This window comes from Talpa occidentalis, unplaced genomic scaffold, assembly GCF_014898055.3.
Source record: "Talpa occidentalis isolate TD23 unplaced genomic scaffold, MPIMG_talOcc4v2.1 talOcc4.3, whole genome shotgun sequence".
NCBI classification, from domain to species: Eukaryota; Metazoa; Chordata; class Mammalia; order Eulipotyphla; family Talpidae; genus Talpa; species Talpa occidentalis.
In genome coordinates this window covers 149,826,449-149,851,886 of record NW_023603184.1, presented here as the reverse complement: position 1 = coordinate 149,851,886, position 25,438 = coordinate 149,826,449, and the positions used below count along the sequence as shown (strand labels likewise).

The 25,438-nt window shown below is 51.8% G+C and overlaps 1 protein-coding gene across 1 annotated transcript in view; it reads left to right on the top strand.

The window, feature by feature from the left end:
• IQCA1 (IQ motif containing with AAA domain 1) overlaps positions 1–25,438 on the top strand; it is a 112,141-nt gene that overhangs the window by 17,987 nt on the left and 68,716 nt on the right. The window contains exons 5-6 of the mRNA XM_054700178.1: positions 78–149; positions 15,730–15,935. Coding sequence (XP_054556153.1) covers positions 78–149; positions 15,730–15,935 — 278 coding nt within the window. The remainder of the gene's footprint in view (positions 1–77; positions 150–15,729; positions 15,936–25,438) is intronic.

Here is a 25,438-nt window from a genome sequence, read left to right as displayed (position 1 = left end):
TATATGGGAGAAAAAATATGACAATGTTTTCTTTATTTTTTTAATATACTAAAAAGGAACCGTTTTGTTGTTTTTAGGTTTGGCGAGGTTTCCGTCAGAGTAAGTTGACTGAGAATGAGAGAGAGAAGGAGATGATATTCCTGGGTATGGTAAGTCTTCTAATAGATAAAATATGCATCTGATTTTCCTGAAGATTATAGCACCTGTAAGACTTGTGTCTTCCTTAGAGAGTCTTTAGGGAGGAAAGGAAAGGACAGTGTGACCAGTGACTTGAGAGAACGGAGTCACCTGCATGACACAGCGCGGGGCGGCAGGCGAGGGCAGGGGCGTGGCCATCCCACACGCTCTGTCCAGCAGACGGCTCCAGTGTGGGGCAGGCCTGGAGGAACTCACAGTGGCTGCTCCTGCCAACGTCTGTAACACGCTTCTTCCTCAGTCTGGGGCCATCAGGCTGGGTTTACACCAGCTCAGCTGGTTTGGGGCGGTGGGGGATGGTATCACTGGTGCGTCCGTAATTAGTAGAAAGGTATATGGGTTACCTGTGGCTGTGCAATAGTATCGCCACAAACATGGCATTTGCCCTCTCCTTCCTATGGGCCCGTGATCTGGGCTTAGGTGGTCCTCTGTGTGGGGTCTCCTGCTGTCGTTGCTGTTTGCTGGGGCTGGGCCCTGTTGAGGCTCGACGGTCAAAGTTCTGCTTTTGAGCTTATGTGCCTGTGGCAAGAGCCAACTCCTTGTGGCTCGTCAGAGTGAAGCTTCTGGATGTTGAAGGGTTTTGGTAGCCAAGGCTCCTTGCCACGTGGGATGCTCCGTCAGAGCAGCGCGGGGCTGGGCTGCCTGTGCAAGCAGTCTCAGCGGAGGCTGCCACCATGTGTCCCTGTAAGAGCTGATGGGGCGCAGAAGGAGAAAGGGTTATGCGAGGATGCAAGCGCCAGAAGTGGGCACCATTGGGCCGTCTGAGTGTCTTTGTGCCGCTTCTGTGCTACTGGTTTGCCACGCGAAGGCCTCCCAGCAAGGCTGGCTCATCCTCACCCTGAGTCCCTGCTGAGTGCCGTCGCCTCCTGCTTCCGGGGTAGCCCGTTGTGTCTTATCTGAGATGCCTCTCCCTGCAGTCTGCTCATGTGCAGACGCCCCGGGGATTTGTCCTCGGTGGTGGCTCAGGACGCTCCTTCTCTGTCGCCGTGACAACCCTTCAAGTACTTGAAGGCAGCTCTTGAGTCACCCTGTGCCCAATGTCCACAGCTACTGACCACCAGAGATGCCACCATTTCTGGGGGACCATGTTTGTTGATGTGCTCAGTTTTCATCAAAAGACACTCTAATTTTTTTTAAAAAGATTTATTATTTATGCATACAAGAGCTGGGGTACAGGCCAGAGGTGTGGGGGGTGAGAAGATTCACCAGACACTGAGTAAGGAGCAGAATAGGTGGATCCACTGAAATCCACTGCTGAGGGGAGCAGCAGGGAGACAGGAGAGGTCTGCTGCACCATGTGGGTAGCCCCCTGGCCCAGGATGGAACTCAGGCCACAGTGGCTGCTGACAGCTTCATAGTGCTGAGACTTAACCCCTTGCGCCACTAGGGAGGCCCAACACTGTCGTTTTTGAGAGAAGGGAAAGGAAAGAGAGCCGGAGCCCGGGCTCACAGTGTATTGGGATAAGCAGCATCGCCCAGTGCCCGCATGTGACACACAGATGAAAGTGCTCCCCTGGCGGCACTGGGGAGGGGGACTGGCTCTTTAACTGGCTGAGCACACACAGAGCTCTGGTGGGGCCCAAGAAAGCGAGAACATGAAAAGCAGATACCCACAGATACCACTCAGTCAGGAAGAGACATAACATCCCGCAAGACTATGGCAACAAATTAGAAATATTGAACAGAGAAGACTGTCCAGAAATATCAAGAGCAAAACTAGCCAGAGAGGTCAAATGCCCAAATAAACTCTCACTGCCACGAATGTTGAGAAGGTCGTCTGCGCCCCTGTGTTTGTTGGGGTCTGGTGGGAAGCAGAGGCCAAGATGGGATTAGACGCGCGCAGACTTAGGGGACAGTGTCTGTGAGGAGTAAAGGCAGGGCCAGGACGGCCAGGCGGAGCCATGGACCCCGAGGCGGGACGGCCGCTGAGAGGGGCCAAGGAGGAGGGTTAGAAGGAAGAGGCCATTCCAGTAAGTCCATGCAGCCCGGTTTTAAAAGCCTGTCCTGCCAAAGAAACGAGAACCCATATGCGACACCAGCTTAGGCAGAGACCCAGGGCTGCCCGTCTGTGGCCCGTTTGTCCATTACAAGCATTGAAAACACTCTCTACCGCCTGTTGGTCCCAACCCTTGGGATTTCTTTGCTAAGAAAAATAGAAAGTTGGGGGCCTCCCCTGTGGCGCAGCGGGTTGAGCTCTGCGCTGTGAAGCTGTCCGCAGCCTCTGCAGCGCGGGTTCGATTCCCGGCCAGCCAGGGAGATTCCCACATGGAGAGACAGACCTCTCCTGTTGCGCCCGCTGCTCGCCTCAGCAGTGTCTTTGGTCCATCTGCCTGTTCTGCTTCCCGCTCTCTCTGGTGAATTCTCTCATCCTTCGGCACCTCTGACCTGTACCCCAGTTCTTGTATAAATAAATACATCTTTAAAAAAAAATAGAATGTGTGCAAAGCTGACACTATAGTGACATTCACATCATGGTAGGTTGATAAATGTGAGGGATCCATGCTCAGCCCCAGTGAATGTCGCTAACGTACCCCAGGGTTTGTGTTTGGAAGGGAAATGTTCGTCTCTCTACAAAATGTCAAATGTGTACACCTTGGTCCTGTTTCTATTGTTTTGCTCATTTTTGCATCTTTGTGTGAAAAATTACAGATAAATAGAGGTTCAAAAATCATACCAGAGGGGGAGAATTATGAATCATGGTTCAAGCAATTCTAGCCATTTAAATTGATCATTTAAAATTGGAATAATAATCAACCCGCAGTGCATTTTCTCAATTCTACGTACTTATTACCAAATATGTATCTCAGTAGGACACAAATTGAGAATGATGACTTTTCTTTGTCTTTCTGTTATGGTAAATATGCTCAGAGAATAATGTAAAAAGTGGAAGAAATGAATGTGATTTATACTTCTCTTTTACCAAATTTATTGGTAAAATACACATTTTATCCTTTTCATGCTATGGTTATCTTCTAGTGTTCCTCCCTTTGTCTCACATTTAGAGAACAGAGGCCCAGTGGTCACTGAGTTGTGTGGTTGCTAAGAGCAGAAAGGGAGGCCTGGCCCATCTCTCTGTTCCACGATCGCCATAAACACACCAGCTAAGCCACGTTTCCTTGAGATCTTCCTGCATAAACATAGTCCACTTTCCTTTCGGAGATTGTAGGCATTAAAGTGAACTAAATGATCCTATTTGTAATGTTATTAAATATAGAAAAATATAATTTACATTCATTTACGTATCGCGGCATCATTTTCATCAAGTCTGCATTATTCTAAATGGCAAATGGCGCGCTAAGTCCTTGTTGCCTGGTCCTCGGGCCCCCGTTGGCCTCGGCCCCTCATCCTCTTCTGCCCCTCGTGCAGTGACGGCCTCCGAACGGCATCTCCGTGTCAGCACCGAACTGAAGATCGAGTTATTTGGCTTGAGGAAGGAAATCAGCTCTGTGTTCCGGACACCCGAAGAGCGTAGATTCCCGGTGCAGGACCCAGATGTCACAGCACGTGTGTTTACAAAGTCTCAGCTACAACGTGCAGACGTCTCTCTTAAAGAAATATGGTCATTCACACCAGAGCAGCTTACATGATTTTAAAAATACCTTGATTTTATCATCAACGTTCTTGAGTCCCCGCTGAACTTTGAATTTCAAAAATAAGTCAACATTTATTTTTGGCGTTGAAAACCCCTTGGCATCCCAGCCCATTTTTATTTTGTAGCTGTTTGGGTATGCTGGCAGAATCAAGTGGGTGAGCAATCCCTGCCAGAATCTTAAGATTAAAAAAAAAAATTCCCCTGGGTGGAATATTATTTATCCACAAAAAAGAAGGAAATCCTTTCATATGCTACCGTGTGGATGCCCATTCAGTCAGCGTGGATGCTAAGTGCAATCAGCCAGTCACAGAAAGACAAGCGCGGTGTGATCCCACTTTTACGAGGCATCTCATCAAGTAATCATAGCCATACGGAGCGTGCCGGGGGCCGGGGGAGGGTGCAAGGGGTTGTTCAGTGAATATAAAATTTCAGTTGCACAAAATGAGAAAGTTCTATAAATCGGTTTCACAGGCATGTGAATGCCCTTCACCCTACTGAACTTTACACTTAAACATGGCTAAGATGAGGAAAGTGGTGAGTATTTTTACCGCTATTAAAATTGTTTAAATAAAATGTACTGGAACCTTTAGATGTGCACTAAGACGGTTCTGTATAAATCAGGACTCTTTGCTAGTGGTCTTAACAAGTACACATCAAAAATTAAGTGAGAGCCTGTACTTCATGGACTGTAAGACGTCATCAGCTTAAAGCACATTGTCACTTTTAGGCCTGCTAGAGAAAACGCTGTCCAAGAAGCTGAAACACACTTTTGGTTGTGACACCCGATGTCAGTGAATTCAGACGTATCAGGTGGTTAAAAATATGTGTCTTAGGATTGGTAAAATAGGGCAAGTTGTATCTGTCTTGTTAGCAAAAACAAAACAAAAAATGTTTTTCAAGTCACGTTATTGACGTGTTCTCACCCCGGGCGAGGCCGGCCGAGTCTCTCTGAGTGACTGACAGCGGGATGCCGGGAGCCTGGGGACGGGTTACATTCTGTCCTCCCAGATTGCATTCCCGTCTCAAGGAGAGCCTCAGAAATAAGCTTCACATGCACAGACGTTTCCGACAGTGTTACTTTTCATAATGAGAAATTGGAAATAGCCACGCTGGCGTTGTGCCGTGGCGGTGCAGTCAGGTCATTCCGAGTGGGCCTCGGTGAGCGGGGCAGCCAGACCGCAGCGTGTGCCTGCGCCTGACATTCGTGACGAAAATGTTCTAAGTGAAACTTCAGGATTTAGCATTAAACTCATGATGTGACTCCAGGCGAGCACATGTGTGGGCCCTGTGCCTGACGGAGAGCAGGGCTGCTCGCCCGGTGTGAACCGTGATCATTTCTTACCATGGAGACTTTAGGGGTGTGTGTGTGTGTGTGTGTGTGTGTGTGTGTGTACCATAATTACCTGTTTTCCAAAATGTTTAGATTTTACTTCATTAACTGGAAGAAAATGCACATTTAAAAACAAAAGCAAATGGCCATAGGCTGTCACCACTTTCCCCGAAGCTCCAGAGCGCGCTGTGCGGATGATAAGCTGACACAGCCTCGTGGCTCTGCCCCGAGGATAGGAGCCATGATGCCACAGCCCTTGGGCATCTCCAGTTTTCTACTTTCGAAATGAAACCAGCAGAAACCAGCAGACAAGTCAATCTGAGAGCATCTAAGCCTCACATGAAATTTGACATTAGCGGCAGTTCTGACTCACCTATTTCCATTTAATGTAATTCAGCCCACATCTACGGAACATCTAGTATGTGTCACGTGCCAGAAATTTCAGGAACCACCAAACGCTGTTTCTTCATCCTTACGTCTTAATACCTTACACGGATACCACGGAAAGATAGAATTCCGTGTTTTTCCTGTATTTTCCTGTTTTCCTTTGCCATTCCTGTCGCCAGCGCTAGAGTTTGAACAATGTAAAGCGAGCAGCTTGTCTGTTTTGGATTAAATGTGACTTTCTCCGTGTTTGTTTTCTTTTCAATATGTCTCTTCTTAGTATTACATGTTCTATTGAAATTTTACACCACCGACAAATATATGGATTCAATTTTAAAAAGAATGGTATCTTCTGTTCGCGGGCTGATAACCATAAAAATCCATTACATCAAATCCAAGAAATGTTTTTAATTGAGTATATTTTCCACTCTATCACTAATTAAGATATTGTCTACTCGTTTTAAAATTTCATTTTTCCATTATTTCATGTTATTACATCATGGCAATGTATAAACCATTGGCTTATCTGATCAAAACTGTATTCCTGTCTTTATGAGAACCTTGGTGGGTCTCAGGGGTGACTGCTGAGTAACTGAAACCAGAGCAAGAGCCGTCCTGCTGCCCTCAGCCTCTCACCAAATGGCTCCTTTGCCGTGGCCACATACTTTTTTTTTTTTTTTTGAGGTTGCCATTTTAAATATTTATACTTGAGAGTCTACAAAGGAAAATAAATAGCACTCTAACAATTCATGTGCTGTTATTTTAATTGGCAGAGCCAATGGAGTGGATCAAGTAGAAGGAAACTTAATGAGTATAATACATTTCATTCTGCGGGTCCTCGGAAATAATGTGTCCTGCAGTCAGGACCATCATAGATTTTATGTTACCCTGAAGCTGTCCGTGTTTGCATTACAATAACACTGGGGGACACTTTTCAAAGGGGGAGGTCTGTCGCTTTGAAATGCAGCCACTAAATACTCAAAGCACCATGAAATTCTGCTCACTTTCAAATGCTAACGTGAAACAAGCCATATTCTAGATGCTGGTTGTAGTCAGTAAATTAAACTTCCTTTTTTATTAACAAATAACCACACTAGGAGCCTGGGCACCCAGTGAGGTCTCCCTTCTGAGGCTCCCTTTGGGCAGGCCGTGCTCCCTGTCGCCTGCTCCTGGCACCCTTGGTATAGAAGGCTCTGCTCTCGGAACTGCTGTCAAAGCAAAAATGAGCAGAACGTCACATCGAGAGGCTAACCAACAACCTCGTGCCCCTCTCCGTCACGTGTGATAGTCACTGCAGCGAGCTCCGGTGACATTTGATGTTTTCCAGAAATAACTTTATTCTCCAAAACATGGATTTTTGGTAATTTGAGGGATTTCTTTCTTAGTGTTATTTTACTTTTAAGATGCAAAAAGAGCTATTCTGAACATCCTGGGGGAGGCGGCATCTTAGAAGCCAGGGCACTGTCCACACACGGGGGTGGCCAGCTGGGAAAGGGTGTCCAGTCCTCACAGCCTCAGTTTCCCCTTGGGTGAGAGCTGGAGGGCCCTCCCTGTAGGTGAGATGAGTGAGGCCTGGCCTCGGCTGCAGGTCAGCGCGGCCTTCAGGGAAGGTTGGCTGATGTTACTCATCTTGGACAATCATGGGTCTGTTGTCATGGTTCCCGGATGATTTCCTACAGTGGGACCCTCCGGAAGGGTGATGCCTCCTCTGGGTAACACAGCACAGAGTATTTCGAAATACGTTCTTGTATAAAATACACGTGGCTCTGATTTCTAACCGTGAGCTGTCTCAGCCCTTTGTGATTTGCTGTGCAGATCTGTGAACTTGAACTTGGTTAAAGTTAGTCTCAAGGGCAGAGGCGGGGAGCCCCGCGCTGCTCCCCCGGCTGCAAGGGCTCCGCGGCTGGGGTGCTGCCACATCCAGGGCGCGCGGTGAGCCGCGCAAGCGAGTTTGCCAGTCGGGGACGGCGGTGAACCTGGGCTGGGCCACCCAGAAGGGTCAGGGGCAGGGTTAGCAGGGACTGCAGGGACAGCGCCCGGAATAATCTCGTCACTTCCAAGGTCCGCTCCAGGAGGCTTGGGGGAGAGAGGGGGAGTCATCGCTTTCATGCTCTGTGACGGGGGTTCGCAGTCCAGTTACTGGGGCAGCTCTTCCGTGATTCCGCTTTGTCGTCACCGTCCTGCTTCGTCCTTCCCTGGCCCGGGTCCTCAGACTCTGAGTGATGAGCAGAGTCCATCCTCTTACCTGCTTTGTCCCCTGGCCCCAGCTCTTGTGTCTACATCAGAGGGCAGGACACACGCCCTGTGTATTTCGGACCCGGTCCCCTCAACTGTGCAGCTTGGGGGGGAGGTGAGAGGCCGTGAGCTCCCGGCCAACTGAGGGCAGATCTGAGCTGTCGTGAGCCGCTGTGAGCCGTGTGGGCCAGGTGGGCTGGATGGACTGGATAGGGGCCCGCCCGTTCTGGGCTGCGTTTGCCGCCGAGAGAGATGAGGTCGTGACGCGTCTGGGCAGATGTTTGTGTTGAGATTGAAGAAATTGGTGTCTGGGAAGCAGTTCAGTGGCGTCTGGGTCCACGCGGTCAGCAGTGACTGTTGTCTGCACATGGCTACTACCACGGCTGGATGCACCCATTGTGGTGGCCACGGAGGCCCAGCAACTTTAGCGCGGCCCTGGGCGCCAGCTTGGCCCCTAGAGCTGGCCGGGGGGGCCTGGTGAGACATGAGCCACAGCCCCTCCCGGCAGGAGCCCATGCAGCCTCCACACCTGTGGCGGATCCACACACCCGCTGGGCCTGCACCTGCAGCATCGCCAGCACGAAAGCCCGTTTTTCACACAAAATATTTTAAGCCGAAAGAAACCTATCAGCCCTGCCGGCCACCCCGGGCCGTAACTGGCCAAGTCCCTGGACCTTCCCGCACCATTTTCTCATCGAGAGAATGAGGGGCCTGGTCCCAGCCGGGGCTGTGCTGAGGGACCCCTCCCTGGTGCTCACCACCACTCCCGGTGCTGCCCGGGGCCCTCGGCGCGCCGGGGCTCGGCTCAGGGGTTTGCAGCGGCAGCCACAGCGCAGCAGGTCGCTGTGGGTCACGCTCAGCTCAAGCGGACCTGTCCAGCGGCTCCTGATTCAGCTCATGTTAAAGCTACGAAGAAGTCGTGGCAACTTGATTTTATGGACTAGGAATTTTTTTATCCTTTAATAGCTTTGTACCCACTGAAAAGGCACAGCGAAGGACAAAGGCGGCCTTCCGCTCCCCGCCCCCCACACCCCACACGCGCCTGCTTTCTCCTCCCTCCTGCTGGGCTCATCGCTGTGAGTAGCTCCGGCTATTTAAACACAGGCGTGGAAGCACAGAGGCAGCACCGAAATGACATCATGAAGCAAAGTGGCTTATTTTAATAACCTAAGGGGCACCTTCCCCCACCTCATGCACGTGATCTGGAGTTGACTCCTGGAAGACGGGCTCTCCGCAGCGGGAGGCCTCCAGGAGCAAAGTCGGAGCAGGAAGCCGGGCCGCGCCGGGACAGCCGCAGGGCCGGCCTCAGAGCCTCCCCAGCGCACACCTCTGCACGCCGAGGTTGTGCAGGACGGCCACTGGCTTGGAGTAGACGCGTCCCTTCCTCTGGCCGCTCCAGCTCGGCCTTGGGTGGGAACGCGGCGCCGCGAGGAAGCAAACCCGAGACGAGGAGCTGCCCGAGAAAGTTCCAGCCCAAAGTCACTGATTTGCAAGTGTATTTGTGACTGACAAATTGGACAGATTTTCATTTGGACAAATGTCCATTTTATCTTACTAATTTGAACAAGGATTTTTAAAGACAAAGCCCATCAAACATTAGATAAGCATTTTAAGTTAATGGACCGTGGAGTCCTATTTCCCCAGCAGCGCAGAAAGCCTCATCTTCGGTCCTACTTTTACAGCAACATCAATTATTAATATGTATATTTTTGCTGACAGAGGAGCTTGCTATAAACGTAGATTTCGTTACCCAGTTCTGGGTCATTAACTGTGGAGAGCTTGTAAATATAATGGTTTATTCACGTGGGAAGCCTTCATTAAGATGCATTATTCTACAGCCGATGGGTTTCAGTAGATGGTATATCGCCGTGTTCTCCCGTTCCCTTTAATATTCGTCATTTATTTTTAAATGAGTTGCTGTTTACGCGGTGAGGTAACAAATTTCAATTCCATCCGACCCAAGTTGCTAAGGAGGAAGCGAGGTTTTCGCCCAAAGGAAGAAGAGCCAGGCGTCAGCCGGGGACCTGCGCGTGTGACCACCTTTCCGTTCAGAAGCGACGAGAAGAAGAAGCTGCACATGACCCCCGACGCCTTTCTGCAGGAGACAGTCTCCGTCAAGACACGCGCCTGAACACACACCCAGCGGCCGCACAGCCTGGTAGGCGCGCCGGGCTCGTGGCTGAGGCAGCGCCCCGCGCAGGCCTGCGAGGCCATGTAGACGTGAGCCCCGGCGTCCTCGTCTGTCCGGCGGCGAAGTCGGCGCCTGTGCCCCCCTCAAAGGTGGGTGGGGCGACCCTCACGAGGCGCGTGGTGAAAGACACGGGGTGGGAGGGACACAGGGGCAGGCCGCGGCGGTGACGGACACCCCGTACAAGCTGAGTGCAGCCGCTGTTTCGCTCAGAAGTCGTGGAAGTGAGCAGAAGTTGCTGGAGGCTTCCTAGGGAGCTCTTGACAAGGCCCAGGCCGGTCATTCATTTTTGGGGACAACGGGGAAAAGGCCCGGGAAGAGGCAGTTGGCGTGTGTGCTCATGCACAGCCACAGCCGCTGCGAGGCACCCTCACTTCTTGGGGCCACGCCGTCCCCTTGGCTGCGCCGTGGGCGGGGAATCGGAGCGTGAACACTGACACGTTCATCCGAGACGGAAATTTGTGTCGTTTTCCACAAATCCATTTTAACATCTTCACGAAAACAGTGACCTTTAAAATAGTCACCGGAGAGATGAGGTCGAAAGGGCCGTGTGATCATAAACCTCTGTGCAGGCGTCACATTGCAAACTCCAGGCATGAGAAGCATCGCCCGGAAGACAGAAGAACCAGAGGCTTTTTAAAAAGATTAAATAAATTCCTCTCTCTCTGTTTTGACACAAAACACATCCAGTCACGCCTCTGAGCAGCTGAGAGCGAGGCCATAGGATGGTTTGCTTTTCTCCCCGTTCTTCAAAATGACTGTGATTCTCACTCTAGACTCACTTCTGTTCGTTTCAGTTTCTCCATCACCCCGGTGCTAAGTCCTCACCGTGCGGTGCTGAGAACATTGCGTGTGGCTTTAGATTTTCTAACGCATGTTTTTATGAAGTATTGTATGATTTTCTCTCTTTTTTCACTCGACTTTGTGTCCTTAAGTGAATGGGATATTCTAACATCTCGCATCTCCCTTGTGGTTTCAACTTGAGAAATCAGAGGTTTATTTTTTTTTGAAAGATTTATTTATTTATTTATTTATACAAGAACAGGGGTACAGGCCAGAGTCGTGGGAGGGTGAGAGGATTCACCAGAGACAGAGCGGGGAACAGAACAGGCAGACTGACGAAACACACTGCTGAGGGGAGCAGCGGGGAGACAGGAGAGGTCTGCCGCCCCGTGTGGGAATCTCCCTGGCCGGCCGGGGGTCGAACCTGTGCTGCAGAGGCTGCGGACAGCTTCACAGCGCTGCGCTCAACCCGCTGCGCCACCGGGAAGGCCCGAGAAATCAGAGGTTTATAGGTATTGGTGGGCTGGAGGGCTCACATATGCATAACTGCTACATTTAACCATTTCCCATTTCGAAACTGTTTTTGTTTAGGTCATAAAGTTAGTCTTTATGGTCATCGCTTTCCCATATAATTGAAATTCAGAGTCCAGTGAGTGTATTTGTAAATAAGGCTTTTCTTGCAGCTTGAAAAATGTGCTTTAATGCTCTGCTTTTACCCCGGTGTCCCCTCACGCAGCAGCCCCTGGGGCTCCTGGGCCGCGCCCACTTAGCTGTCGATGTCCTTGGCGTGAAGACAAGAGTCGCTGTAACGGCCCCAAGGACCGCACGCCTGGCTGGGTACGGGGCTCATAGCAGGGAGGGCGTCATGGTGTCCCGGCAAGCACCACACCTAGTGCTGTTCCCATCCCAGAGTGGAGGAAGCTGCTTGTGCAGAATCACAGGGGTGGCCGGGCCCATGCATAGCCCAGGCATCTGCCCCGAAACCCCGGAGCCTGGCTCTGGATCAGACACCGGGGCTTGTTTCCCGCTTGGGCCATTTGGCCAGCTGCGAGAAATCGGTTCCATGTCTTCGTGTGCCAGGAAGCCCTGCCGGGTGAGGTTGGGGTTACTTCCGTGGAGGGCGTGTGCTCACAAGCAGCTCAGAACGTGACTCCTGTGCCTTCCGTGACTCCTCCTTTAGGCAGCTTTTTCTCTCTTCCTCCTCCTCCTCTCCATCATCCTTAGACTTTGCGAGTCACACGGTCTCTGTCACGACGAATCAACACAACGATTCGAGTCATCGGGGTGTGGAAGCAGCCGCAGACAGTAAGACTGTGAGTGGGCGTGGCTTTCTTCCAGTCAACTTTACCAGCAAAACACGCCCTGGCGCGTTGGACCAGGGGCCGCAGGTCGCCAACTGCTCTCCAGAGCACTTAGTGTTTCCTCCAACCTGGATCCTTGTCAGACGCACCTGAGGATTTTCCCAAACTACCAGTTCTGTGGTTCTTCCTCATCCCAGAAATGGAATTGGGAATCCATGTTTTTTCAAAGCTCTCCAGAGCATTGAAAGGGAAAACAAAAGCTTTAAAAAAAAAAAATCCCTGTATACTTGAAGATATGTTGCATGTTGCATCTGAAAAATTTTCCCCCAAATAAAGGACAACTGAAAACAAGAAAGAAGCAAATAAAGTTAGAAAAAATCCTGGGAATATAAAGTGTGCCCCCGAGGTGAAACAATGATAATCTCCCTAAACTAGAAATCAAGTAATAAATGGACATAATTGAAAGCCACATAAGTTATGGAATATAAAGTTAAAAACATCTGTACTATGTGGCCTCGCTGTTGGCCCAGCGGGGGCAGCGCTGTGAAGCTGTCCACAGCCTCTGCAGCGCCGGTTCACTCCCAGCCCGCCCGCGGGATTCCCACAAGGAGCAGCAGACCTCGCCTGTCTCGCCGCTGCTCCCCTCAGCAGTGGGTTTCAGTAGACCTGCCTGTTCTGCTCCCCACTCTGTCTCTGGTGGATCTTCTCACCTTCCCGTGCCTCCGGCCTGTACTCCAGCTCTTGAATAAAAATAAATAAATCTTAAAAAATATTTATCTGTAACAGTGCAAAGTGATAAAGGGGAATTGGAAAATACAAAAGTTCAGTGTTACAAAAAAAAAAAAATCAGTCGGATGGTCTGGCCTTTAGCTAATATATATTGCAGAGAAATATGGGGAAAAGAAATAATAGACGGAAAATGTTTGGAGTTGAAGACTTTTTTCATATTGAACAGACCCGCCAAATGGCGGATGTGATGAATGAAGAAACGCCCAGAACTGGACACATTTTCCTGAACTTTCAAATCTCTGAGTATAAAGAACATAGAGCTTTCAGGAGGAAAAACAGCTTCTGTGCAAAAAAGTATCCTCCAGGGCCACCGAACTGCCAGTCGTGTGGGAAAGACCACATGAAGATATCTTAGAAATACAAGTACTTTGAAAATTCATGTCTGCACACATCCATTCTGAAGTTGTACTCAAGGACACGCTGCAGCAAAATGAAAACTGAATACAAGAAGGAAGGACAGGAAACAGAAAAATCAGAATGATTTAAGATTAAATTTAAATAGTTGCCAATTTAAAAAAATTTAATCACATTCTAATATTTTAGAATGAAAAGTTGGAGGAAGAAAAGTGAACACAGACAGGAATCTGAGACTTGTTTAATGAAACTGTAGATACTGACGGGTTCTAGGCAGAGATCAAAAAACAGGTGTTAATGAACATGTTGAAATTTAGGTATAACTGGCAGAAGATTAAAAACAAGATTATGACAAGAATAAACAAAGCTAAGTCCATAAACCCAACAAAAGGTAGGAAAAGTAAAGCAAGAAAATGTGTTAGAAAACTTTAGATGACCGGATTAGCTCCAAATCGTTTATCCATAGAAATGAATAAGTTCCTCTTTTCAATAATTAAGTCTTTTTTAATCCAGTTAGATGCAGTTGACAAGATATTTAAAACATATTAATCCCCAAAATTCAAAACAAAGGAACTAAGGCATTGTGTCAGGAAGTCCTGGTCAACTCTGCAGGGTAAATGCACACGTGTATCCCGGTCTCTCTGCAGCGTCGGGGTGAGGTGAGATCCGTGCTGAAAGGGGCTTTTCAGAGAAAGTCTGTTCAGCAGGGAGGCCAAGAGCGCTCCCTCTGCTGGCCCCCACCCCCCAGGGGACCACGCTTACACCTCTGCCAGAAGGGGGGGCAGGATTTCTAGCTGCATGAGCTGACCAGTATCCAGATCCTGACATTTCAGACACCCCAATAAAGTCACTCTGTCCCCCCATCAACAACCCCTTACGCAGCCCTAAACAGCGTCCTGGGTGAGCTGACTGCAAAGTGTCAGCGGGTGCCAGGGCAGGCAGGACACCAGCCAGAAGAAAAGAAACTGGAAGAGAAAATCAGCCAGAGGGGAAGATAAAACGTGAAAATCAAAATCCCAGAAGTCATAACCTTGGGGAAATAAAGGATGATCGAGTCCCGAAATCAGAGCGTGAAAGGGGAGAACCAAAGAACAAGGAAGAGCTACGGGAAGGGAAAATAGAATAGTAGAAACTTAAAAAATTCATTCAGTGGAAAGATAAAGTTAAGAAAACATCCCAGAAAGCAGTAAAATGCCACGGGGGTGGCTGAGGGGCGCGTGTAAAGACAGCGCAGGAGCCGCCGGAGAACAGGGCCGGAGGGGCGTGAGGAAGGAGGTGGAGGAACAGGAACCTTCCTTCTAAGGAAAGAAGACGGGTTTCAGGTTTGAGATGCTCTTTGGCCTTGAGGTCACCCACACCTTGGCTGTCGTGAAGAGGGTGGCAGCCAACATCAGGCGGCGCTGTCTTCTGAGACCCCGGTTCTGGCTCCTCAAGGTGAGCAGCCAGCAGGGGGTGCTGCTCCTCCCAGCTCCGATTTTTTGAAGAACTTTCACGCTCTTTCCGTCAACTTTCCCTTCTCTCCACGTCCTGGCCTACCCCTACCTTTTCACTTCGGGTGCTGGCGGCTCCCTGAGAGGGGCGCGTCCTGGCGCGGATCCGCGTTTCTCTGATGAGTGTCGGGAAGCCCCTTATCATTGACCTGGTGGTCACAGGTGCCTTTTGGAAAAAAAAGTCAATTCAGGTCCTTTACCCATTTTTTAAATCACGGTCGAGTTGTGGGAGCTCCTAATCTCCCTCGGATGCGCACTACGTCACCAGGAGACTCTCGTCCCTGCTCGTCGGGCATCCGTGCCCACCAGGATGGCTCTTTGCTCTACAAAAGCTGTTTTAGTTTGATGTTCTCCCCTTGTCTGTCATACGTGTATTTCCTATGCTCCCCGACGGCAAGTTTTTCCCTCTGTTTTCTTCTAGTAGTTTCATGGAATCAGGTCAAGGAGTTAAGTCTTTCCTCCATTTTTGGGCTGATGTTTGTATGTGGTGTGAAGCCGGAGTCCAGAGTCCTCCTCTGCACGCAGACGTCCAGCTGTCCTGACAGTGTTTATTGGAGAGACTGACCTTTCCCCGCCATTGTTTTCTTGGATGGGGGGATGTGTGGCAGCCGAGGGGGCAATCTTTGGAAGCTCTAACATCATGCACATGCAATGCAAACACAGCGATACGCACACACTCACATACACAACCCGATGGGGGAAGCTCAGCGCCACAGACAGCCAGGCGACCGGGAGAGCTCCCGCAGCCGGACGGCTTGAACAAGACCAAGTAGGATTGGAGCATAACCCAATATGCAAAGTGCATCTGTGAGTCCACCTGATATAAATAAGTAACTGGAGAAATTAAGAATCGGGGGGAAGAGATGCATCTTCTATTCAGAGGCATTCCAATTGACGCCCCATCTCTCCTGTGCCTGGCGGCACGTCACTTCACCTTTTCCTGCCAGATCTGGTTTTTGTTCTGTGTATATTGCTCTTGGGTCTTCGGCGAGACATCACTGAAGGGCCTGACGTACTTCACGAGTGGCTCGTGTTCCCCACCACAGCAGTAACCTTATGATCTCAAACCTCTGTGCTTCTGTTTTCAGAGTCCCCCGCCTCTGTTTAAAGAAGTCAGTGCCACAGTGATGCAGGCTGAGAAGGTGGCCTACCTGCGGAACCAGGTGCAGATGAAGCATGAAGAGAGCTATAGAGAAGCGCTGGTCACGATCAAGGACAACCTGAAATTAGTAGAAGGTGCAGACATCAAGGAGAACCTGCAGGAACAGATCCGGCACTGGTTCATCGAATGCAGGTGAGCGGAGCCGCGCGGCAGCACGCCCTGTCCCCACCGTGGGCGCGGTCCTGTATGATTTTAAGCACCGAAGCATGTTGCTATAGGCTCGTGCGGTTTCTGGCTTCATTTTAGAAAAGTGAAATGTTAAGGCCAAGAGTTCAGGAGCTAATTCTTTTTAAAATGAAGTTGCTTTTTGTCCTGGTATTTGAAAATAGATACAGTCTCTATAGTGCTTCTGAGATGACCCGATGCTGGGGTCCAGGGCAGGTCTGTCCGGAAACCAAGAGGCCCCCAGCAGCTCATGCTCCCCTCGCTGGTGGGCTTGGCTGGCTTCTCTGCTTGCTAGAGGTTGGAGACCCCCAACTGCGGTCACAGTCCTCTGAGGCAGCTCTGGAAGCTGACACCTTGGCCCCCGGGAGTCCCTGAAGTGCAGGGTGGACAAAGCCACAACTGCCTGTATTAAGGGTCTGTTTTAATACTCCTAAAGTAAATATTGAATGACTTCAAGGTTGTTATAAAAGATGGTTTTGAAGCACACAGCGCAAACACATGTGGAACACAGTGCAAGTTTGCACACAGAATGTGTCCCCTTGTAAGGAACGTGATCAGGAGAAGAGTGTGTGACTTATTTTTTTCCTGAGAGGGGAAGAGGGAGGATTGGTGACGGTGTCCGAGGAGCCGAGGGCCGGGCCTGGACCCTGTGCAGTACCACAGCTGTGGGCTGTGGACTCACAGAGTGCGTGGACAAGACTGCTTAGCTCTTCAGGACCGGAGAATTGAACTTGCAGTGATAGAAAATGAAACTTCCTCTCAAAAAATTACATCAAAGCATGTATATTCCTGAGGTGGGCAATCTATGGCCCTCCCCTGAGTGTGAGAGCTCCACTTCCAAAGAAGAGAATCTGGTGGGAAGCTGGGGTGTCCCGCCATCTTGCCAGCCTCCCTCATCCCCACTGGATCTCCCCCTCACTGTTTATGACAGAAATCAGCTGCCTTGTGCAGAGGCCCATAAGAGACAAGCCCTCCCACAACCACACACATGAACTTGGGAGTGGGGTCCCCCCAGGTGAGCTTTCAGATAAGATGCAGCCCTGGCCGCCCCTGGAGGCAGCGGAAGGCAGGGCACCACTCCTGGCTCCCTTCCCACATTCAGCAATGTCATGAATGTGTATTTTTTAATCACTAAGTTTTGGGGTAACTTGCTATGCAGCAACAGCTATCTCATAGGTATCAAGTGCATTTACAACGATTTAGAAAACTAAATGATTTTGTGTTAACTTTGCATGGGATGCTAATGTAATATTCCTCCAATCATAATTAGATTTTATAACAAGATTTCTTTATGAAAGTTTGCTAAAGCAATTACATGCTTTTGACTGGGGGACCTCGTTCTTTATTATATAAATACAAATTTAAAATACTGATGAATTTTTAAGATTCAAAATTCATTACATTTGTGAACTTTTTATATTTTATTAGGGATTTTATTAGAGTAGCAAATAAAATATTTTAAATGAAAGAGAAATTTTCATGTGATCTTATGGAGAAGGCTGCCCCCACTTTCTGCCTGTATCCCACCTCCTTGCAAAGGGAAGCCACAGATCTCCCCCACCCCCCTACCCCCGACAGCAGAAGTGGGGCTCGTGGACAGTGTCTGGGCTCATGTGTGTCGGGTCCCCCGGGTGGGCTGGTCTCTGTGCCCCCAACTGCTGGGTACCCCCCTTCAGATCTCTGGCTTCTGAGCACAGCCCCCTGGGTACTGGTTCTGTGGGGGCCGCTCAGGAGCACAGGTGACACCAGGCCCAGGTCTCAGGGAAGGTGGACAGTCTCAGACCCTCATCCAGCAGGGCCAACCCTCTCCATCCCTCCAAGCTGCCCACACAGGAAGACACGCCCCGCCCAGGTTTGGCTGCAGGGTTCTGCCAGATCTCAACACTTGTCAGGCCCTGGAGGGTGGTGCCCCCACTCACCTGCTTTCTTTTCCATCCCCGAGCTCCCCATCGCCAGCTCCCGCTTCCCTCCTGATGCCCCCCATTTCCTCCCTGTCCCCTCCCTGAAGCCTCCTGGGCACCCCCTCCCCTCCCCCGGCAGCCTCCTCCCAGGAGCACCAGACCTGGGCGCCTGCAGGTGCCTGTGACTCCAGGGCGAGACCTGCACCTGCAGAAGCCCTCAGAGCAGGTGTGACTCCTCCCTTGGGTGCCCACCTGCCAGCGATTTCACTCTTGCCCAGGTCATGTTGTGTCTAAAGGAGAGAGACTTGAGGTGATTCTGTGCAATCACGGAAATTTCTGCAGAAATCACTGTCCAGGAGAACTGGGTTCAGATGAAATCGGTTTCTTGTTATAAGCTTCACTTCTGTGGTTGAGGAGGGTGACGCTGCCTGCGTCCGTGCGCCCCACGGCTGGCTGGGCCTTTCCTGCCCTCTCCCGGGACTTCAGAGAGTAGGTGTGCGAGCTCTGGCTTCTGTAAGTGGGATGATTCTTTACATGATTCCAATCCAGTATTTCATTAGGAGACAAAATCAAATTGAGAGCCTATTGTGCACACACGCACGCACGCACCCCTGAGACACACGTTTGCAGGTGCAGGGGACCTTTCTGAAGTGTCCACAAGACACTGTTAGCATGGCCACCCCGGGGCAAGAGCAGTGGAGGCAGGTGTTATGTTTTATTCCTCTACACATTAGAAGTCTTTTTTCTAGCAAGAACTACGTTTATACTAAAAAGCCTGTTAAAATATATGCTAGGAGAAAAATGAGCAATCCATCTGGAATAATCCAAAATAAACATTTCGGGTTTCTTTAGCACATCCTAACTTCAAAGAGTCGGCTCAGGCAGCCCCTGTGTGGCACCCTCAGGGACCATCCTGTGGTCAGACGAGGGGCCCCAGTCTCTGTACGGGGAGGGCCCGGGGTTCTGGGACAAGCACCCTTTCTCCCGCCCTCACTGGTGCCCAGGAGCCGCCCTCCCGTGTCCCGGGGAGCCCCTCGCAGACCACCCCTAGCGGGCACTTGTCCCGTGACCCCACGGGCCAGCGGGGAGCAGCTCCCTCGGGCCTTCTGTGTGACCGCGGAGATGGCCGGACGCCCTCTCTGAAGGAACGTGCGGTCGGGGCCCAGCCTTCCTGTATTGGATCACATCTACCAGTCTGGCTGGTAAAAGTCCTTTCCTTGCTTTTTTAAATCAAAGACAAACAAAAAGCAAACACTGACGTTGGAAACGCGAGCGGCACAGTCCCCGGACGCGCCGGCGGGACACACGCTGCTCGGGCGCCCCAGGAACCCCGGAGCTCGGCTCGTCCCCCCCACCCCACCCCCGGCAACTTTCCTCGGCTCTTAGAGTTGCCAGAGGGGTTGTCGGGCTTCTAAGTCAATTTATAAGCTCATTTAAGGAAGTATTTTTCTAAAGTGTGGAGTAACACACGCTCAGTGTAGAAGCTCCCCAAACAGAGAGGAGTTTAAACGAAACCCAAGTCGGCTTTGGGCCGAGCAGAGCCGGCTGCGGTGCGGCCTTCTGCTAACTCCCCGCCGGCCTTTCTCCCTCAGGTGCGTCTTTTAGTTACGACTTTATGCGTCCTTTCGTTTCAAGTTTCGAAAACTTAACATTGGATTTTCTCGTGTCCTTGAGCTAGTCCCCCAGGGGTCCCCAGGGATGGCGCGGCCATCGGCGGCTCGCAAGCTCCGCCTGTGAGTTCATCATCATCTCTGCAGTCGCTTGTCAAGCTGATGAGAGAAAAACGCCGCCTTGGTAATCTCATTTCCGCTGATTTTATTCGCAGAAGGAGGCGGTTTGAAGCATCTTGTGGGTTTTGGTCAGTGGAATTCCAGTGAACTTTTCCTGTCCTTATCTCCTTCCCTGTCTTTTTCTTTTAAGTGAGCTCTGGAGTACAGCGACGCATGTAAAGCCGACGCTGGAGGTGTTTTGATGTGATTGTAATAACGACTTCCCAGTTTATCAGTTGCCTTTTATTGTTTTTTTTTTTGAAGATTTATATATTTATGCACACAAGAGCTGGGGTCCAGGCCAGAGGTGCGGGGGGTGAGAGGATCCACCAGAGACAGAGTGAGCGGGGAGCAGAACAGGCAGATTGACCGAAGTACACTGCTGAGGGGAGCAGCGGGCGAGTCAGGTCTGCTGCGCCATGTGGGTAGCTCCCTGGCTGGGATGGATCCAGCTCATGCTGCTGTGGCTGCGGGTAGCTTCATAGTCTGAGACTTAACCTTGCGCCCCCAGGGAGGCCCACGCCTCTGATTTTTTAACTGGCCTAAAGGGGAGAGAGGAGAGAAGAAGGGCGAGGAAGGGAGAACGAGAAGCAGGAGAGAGGTGAGCGGTCACGGGGCCAGCGCCCTGTCCTCTCTGGCTGCATCCCGCTGGCCCCGTGCCCGGTGTCACTGCCGTCACCCCCTGCTCCCCGCAATGGCCATCCAGGAAAGGGCGTAACATGCCTGCTGCCCACGGCTATTGTGGGGCAGAGTGAGATGGTGCAAATAGGCTCCTCGTCGAGGGTCTGGTTTTGTGGACAGTCTCCTGTGTGGGGAGCGCCGCCCCCGGCCCGCCCTCCGATGGGGCTGCCCGCCCTCACAGAATTTGCCCCTTTGCGGCAAGCTGGGTTGTGCCGATCTCTTCCTGTTGATTATCTTGGATTTTGTCGGGTCATCAGGGAGACACGGCAAAGGCCTGTCCCCGTCACACCCCCTCCCCATCCCGTGGAGCACAGGGAGGCCTCAGACCCAGCAAGGGTCTCCCGTGGGCCTCCTCGGTGCGTGCCCCAGGCTCATGCACTCTCCGGCCCAGGGCCCTCTGGCTCCGTGGTGCAGTGGCTGTGGCCCCCTGCAGAGGCTCGCTGCTGGCAGTGGCCATTTTTGACAAAGGCTGCAATCCTGGAAACCTGACTTCAGCTGGTGGGCGCTCGGCTGCTCCCCGGCCAGCTCCAGCCTCCACCGCTGCCTTTACCTCAGCTCTGCTGCAGCCAAGTCAGTGCTGATGGAGGCCTTCGCCTTTTGCTCAGCCCTGGCCTCCCTGCAGCCACCGCGATGACTGGCATTTTCGGATTGCATCAGTAGCAGCAGCAGCAGCGCTGGCAGTAACCGCAGCATAACAGTAGAGCCCGGCGTCGACGGCCCTTCTCCGTGCAGGGGCCGCACTTCAGGCGTCAGCTCGTGTTCGTTTCCTAAGGCTGCCGTGACAAGTCCCCGGGCACTTGTAGACCCGAGGAGGCTCAGAAGGGCCGTGGCCTCGGCACGGCAGCTCCCGAGCCCAGGCTGGATCCGGCCTCAGCTCTCTGCTTCCCGCCCGGCACCCGGCCTGGCTCCTGAGCAGACGTGCTGGGCTAGTTTGTAGGAAAGGACGTTGCCCCAGGTCCGTCACTGCCACGGGAGACCAGCACCTTCCTCCCCACCAGGTGCCCCCTCTGCGCCCCTGGATCCTCCAGCAGAGCGTGGTAGGGTCCTGTGCAGGCGGACGGGGCGAGGGAGAAGCTGAGGTGAGAGAGATGCTTGTTCCAATTCCCTTACAGACGGCAACGTGGACGCCGCGAGTCCGGTAATCGGCCAAAAACTTGGGTCGTTACTGGCCAAACTCAAAACCCTGGTGAGTAAAGTCGCTTTGAAACATGAGCTTTGTGTGAAAGGGAATCCATTCTCAAGGGAAGGTTCAGAACTGCTCTCTCCCAGAACTTTGAAGGCCATCAGAGAGAAAGCGCTAGAATGTTCACAGTAGAGACCTTCTGGGCGGTGGGATCATGGCTGTCTTTCTTCTTTCCCTTTCTATTCCACGCTTCCAGCGTGGGCTGTGACTCCCTTTCAGAATGAAAAGGAAGTTTCAGAAGGACAGTGGGCAGAGGGCCGTCGTGCACCGGCGGCTGCGTGAGGGCCTCATTATTTGGAATTCCTTGTGTAATCATATTTCCAGAGGAGCTGTGAGCACATAAGCAGGCTGCTCACGCGAGAATAACCTTTTCCTGCCGTTGGCTTTGGTGGAAAATAGATGAGTTGAATGCGGGACATCTGAAGAGGTGGATGAGAACCAAGGTCCAGGCATCTCCACCGGGCCCGGGACAGGTGCACAGCAGGCGTGAAATCGCTTGTTTTGATGTCGGTCGTCACAGTAAATCAAATTAAGACACCAGCAGCTACAGGCTGCCTTGGCTTATCCGGCGTCCAGTCATGTTGACTGACAGGCCCTGAGGCTCTTTGGCAAATACAGTGAGCAGATTCCCGGACTATGCTGTGCAGCCTCCTTTGTGCCTCTGCGGCTGGTCCTCTGCACGGTCAGTCTTTGGGGAGGTTGGAGGGGGACGGAGCAGTCATGTTGTCTTCTGGTGTGAGCCTCCAACCTGGAGCATGCATCAAACAGACCTGGGAAACTTGTTAAAATGCAGATTTCTGGGCTCTCCGCCCACAAATTCTGACTCGGCAGGTCTTGGGTGGTCTCTGAGAGTCTGCATTTCTTAATTTAATCCCCTTTTTGTTGATGTATTAATTTGTGTGTGATGTGAATGCTTGGCTTAGGTTCATCCCTCTCACACACAAGATGGTGTGTGTTGCGCACACAAGATAGTGTTCGCTTTGGCCTCGGTGCCGCGGACGGCAGGGCTGACTCCTCTTGTGGAATGAAACTCTGTGCCTAATCCCTCCTCAGTGCCCCCCTCCTGGCCCAGCCACCGCCATTCTACCCGCTGCTTCTGTGAGCTTGACTCTCAGATTCCTTACGTGAACGTGTCACGTAAATGGAGTGCTTGTCCTCCTGCTCTGACCACTTCACTTAGCATAATGTTCTCCAGCCTCCTCCGTCTTGTTGCAATGGCGGGATTTCTTTCCCCTTCGTGACTGAAGAGTATTTAACTATATGTTTATGCCCCATTTTCTTTATCCACTCCCTCATCGACATCATCCTCTTATAACCGGCTTATTCAGCATAATGTCTTCACGATTCATCCAAGTTACAGCTCATGTCAGAATGCCCTTCCTTTGTGAAGCTGTATAATATTCCATTGTGTGTGTGTGTGCACGTTGTGTGCACGTTTTTTCCCCACCTCTCTGTCAGTGCACATTTGGGGGTTCCCATGTCTTGGCTTTCATGTGTAGTGAACGTGGCTGTTGTGGGGACGCTCACTTCCTCCCGTGGGCATATCGCTGTGACTCATGCCCCCCACCACCACTTCACTCTGACACCCGTGCAGGTTTTCCACGCATCCAGCATTCTCCTTCACACCAGGTGGGGTCCTCTAATTCAGTGCAGCTCTGACAATGCCTGGAGTTAGCATCGGATCCCCAAGGCTGCCTCCCCACGTCAAATGCCAACTGCAAATCCCAGGTCGTCACCTGTGCTTGACACATCGGCTGTTGATGGGGTCCCTGCAACCCCTCTCTTGCGTTCGGTACTCTGCTAAGGTAGTACCGTGGGACTCCCAGAACCTCTTTCATTTTCTAGTTTCGTATAAAAGGATGTGATGGAGGACACTGGTGAACCTCCAGATGGAAGAGATGGGCCAGACAATGGAGGGGGGAGGGTCGGAGCTCCCGCCCTGGCCACCCCAGCCCTCTGGCGCCACGCTCCAGCCCACGGATCTCAGGCCCTGCTCCGTAGCAGACTCCTCACGTAGGCATGATCAGTCATTTGCTAGATGTCCACGTTCCTCCCCTCGCTGGACGGGAGGAGATGGGCTGAAAGCTCCGCGCTCCTAATCATGCCTGGGTGACCAGTCCCCATCCAGTCACCTCATTAGGACAAAAGACACAGCCTTAACCCGGGCCATTGAGTCCCCTTGTCAGGAGCCGGGTCAGAGTCCAACTGTTAAAGCCCAGGACGCTCCTGCTGCTTTTGTCATTTAGGAAACAACCATCGTCCTGGGTACCCTGTGCCAGGAGCGGCAGAAACCAGCCCACACGCCTGCTGTGATTTCACAGCGCGTATGACACCACGAGACATGTCTTTGGTTCCGTGCCCAGAGTGGATGGCTGGATCACGTGGTGGGTCTGTTTTTAACATTTATGTTTTCCATAACGATTGAAGGAGTCCACACTCCCGCCACCTCCTCTGCACCCTCCCCGGCCTGGCCGCCCTCCCCGAGACAGCCGTCTCAGGAGGGCTGAGGCACACACCTGTCTGGGTCTTCTTTCCAGAAGTGTCCGTGCATGTCCTGCCTGTGTTGTTTCTTGTTGCGCTGTGGCCCGCCCTCCTGTGTCTCAGACGCCAGCCGCCTGGCCGTGTGGCCTGCAGATACTTTCTTCCATCCGGAGACTGTCTCGCTGGGCACTCCCCTCTGTGCAGGGCTCTTAGTTGGGCATAGTCCCACTTGCCAGCCTTGGCCTCTGTTGCTGTTGCTTTGGGTGTGGAGAGCTTCAGCCTGGACCAGGCGCCGGGCGCTGGGATGCTCCTGGTCCTGGGAGGTGCTTTGAGACGCCAGCAGCAACACCCGCCAGGGAAGCAGGGAGCAGAGGGGACGCCCTACAGAGAGGCAGAACGCACACCCCAAATAACACCAATGGGCACTATTCTCGAGTGCGAAAGCCCCCCAGCCTCCTGATCCCGGAAGGCAGAACAACTTTGGGGCGTCTCCTCGCAGTGCTGACGCGCCTCGCCAGAGGACAGGCTGTCCCGGGGGCAGAGCCTGCCAGCTCTAGGCTCCAGGGCACACACCGTCCTCTGTTGGTGCGTGTGTGCCCTGCGTCTCCTGGCCTTGTGCCTGCGCGCGCCCGAGGTGAGGGACTCCAGAATTCACTTGTGCCCCAACAGCCTTCTCTGGAATCTGCCCTGTGGCTGTTTATAAAAGATTGTCTTTGAACGAAGCATATAAGAAGTGAGTTTACGACACACATATCCGAACATTTTGCTGACCTACGCTTTCCTTCTGAGAAGACTTTCAAGTCAGCCGTCCGGGTTCGCCTCCCCCTCTCGATGAGGACAAGTTGATGGATGAACGATCTCTGGGCTTTGAACTATGGTCTGTGAACAGAAACGGATGCAGACTGTTCGGGGAAATCATTCTTCCTGAGGTCTGCCCATGCCTGGGTATCACTTTCTCTAGACATGTAAATATTTAAGACAGAAAGAGGAAAGTGAGGCATCTGTTTCTCAGCAGCAGAGTAACCAAATGCAGAACAGCCCGCGCAATCAGGGGCCGGTCGCTCCTTTTCATAAAATGAAAGTGGACGGCGGGGGTCAGGCGAGGAGGTCAGCTGGGGTCAGGATCCAAGAAAATACTTTCAAACCCAGGAGGCGGCCTCGGGCTCGAGCGTTCCCTGTTCCGACGTCGCAGCGACAAGCGGGAGCGTCAGCGCACAGCCCGGGGGCCGCGTGTGCCGCGGGGACACAGCCCGGCCTCCCCCCGACTCCAGAAGCGGCGACGCCCGGGTCTCCCCAGCAGGGCCGGGTAATTGAGCCCATGTGCGGCCAATCGCCTTTACTGAGTGTAAGTGAATTTATAGGCAGCAAGTGACACTCTCGGTGGCTTCTGTGCAGCGGGCAGCTGCTTTCTTTAGAACACGGGGGAGATTTATGAGCCTGCTGACATTAATGGAG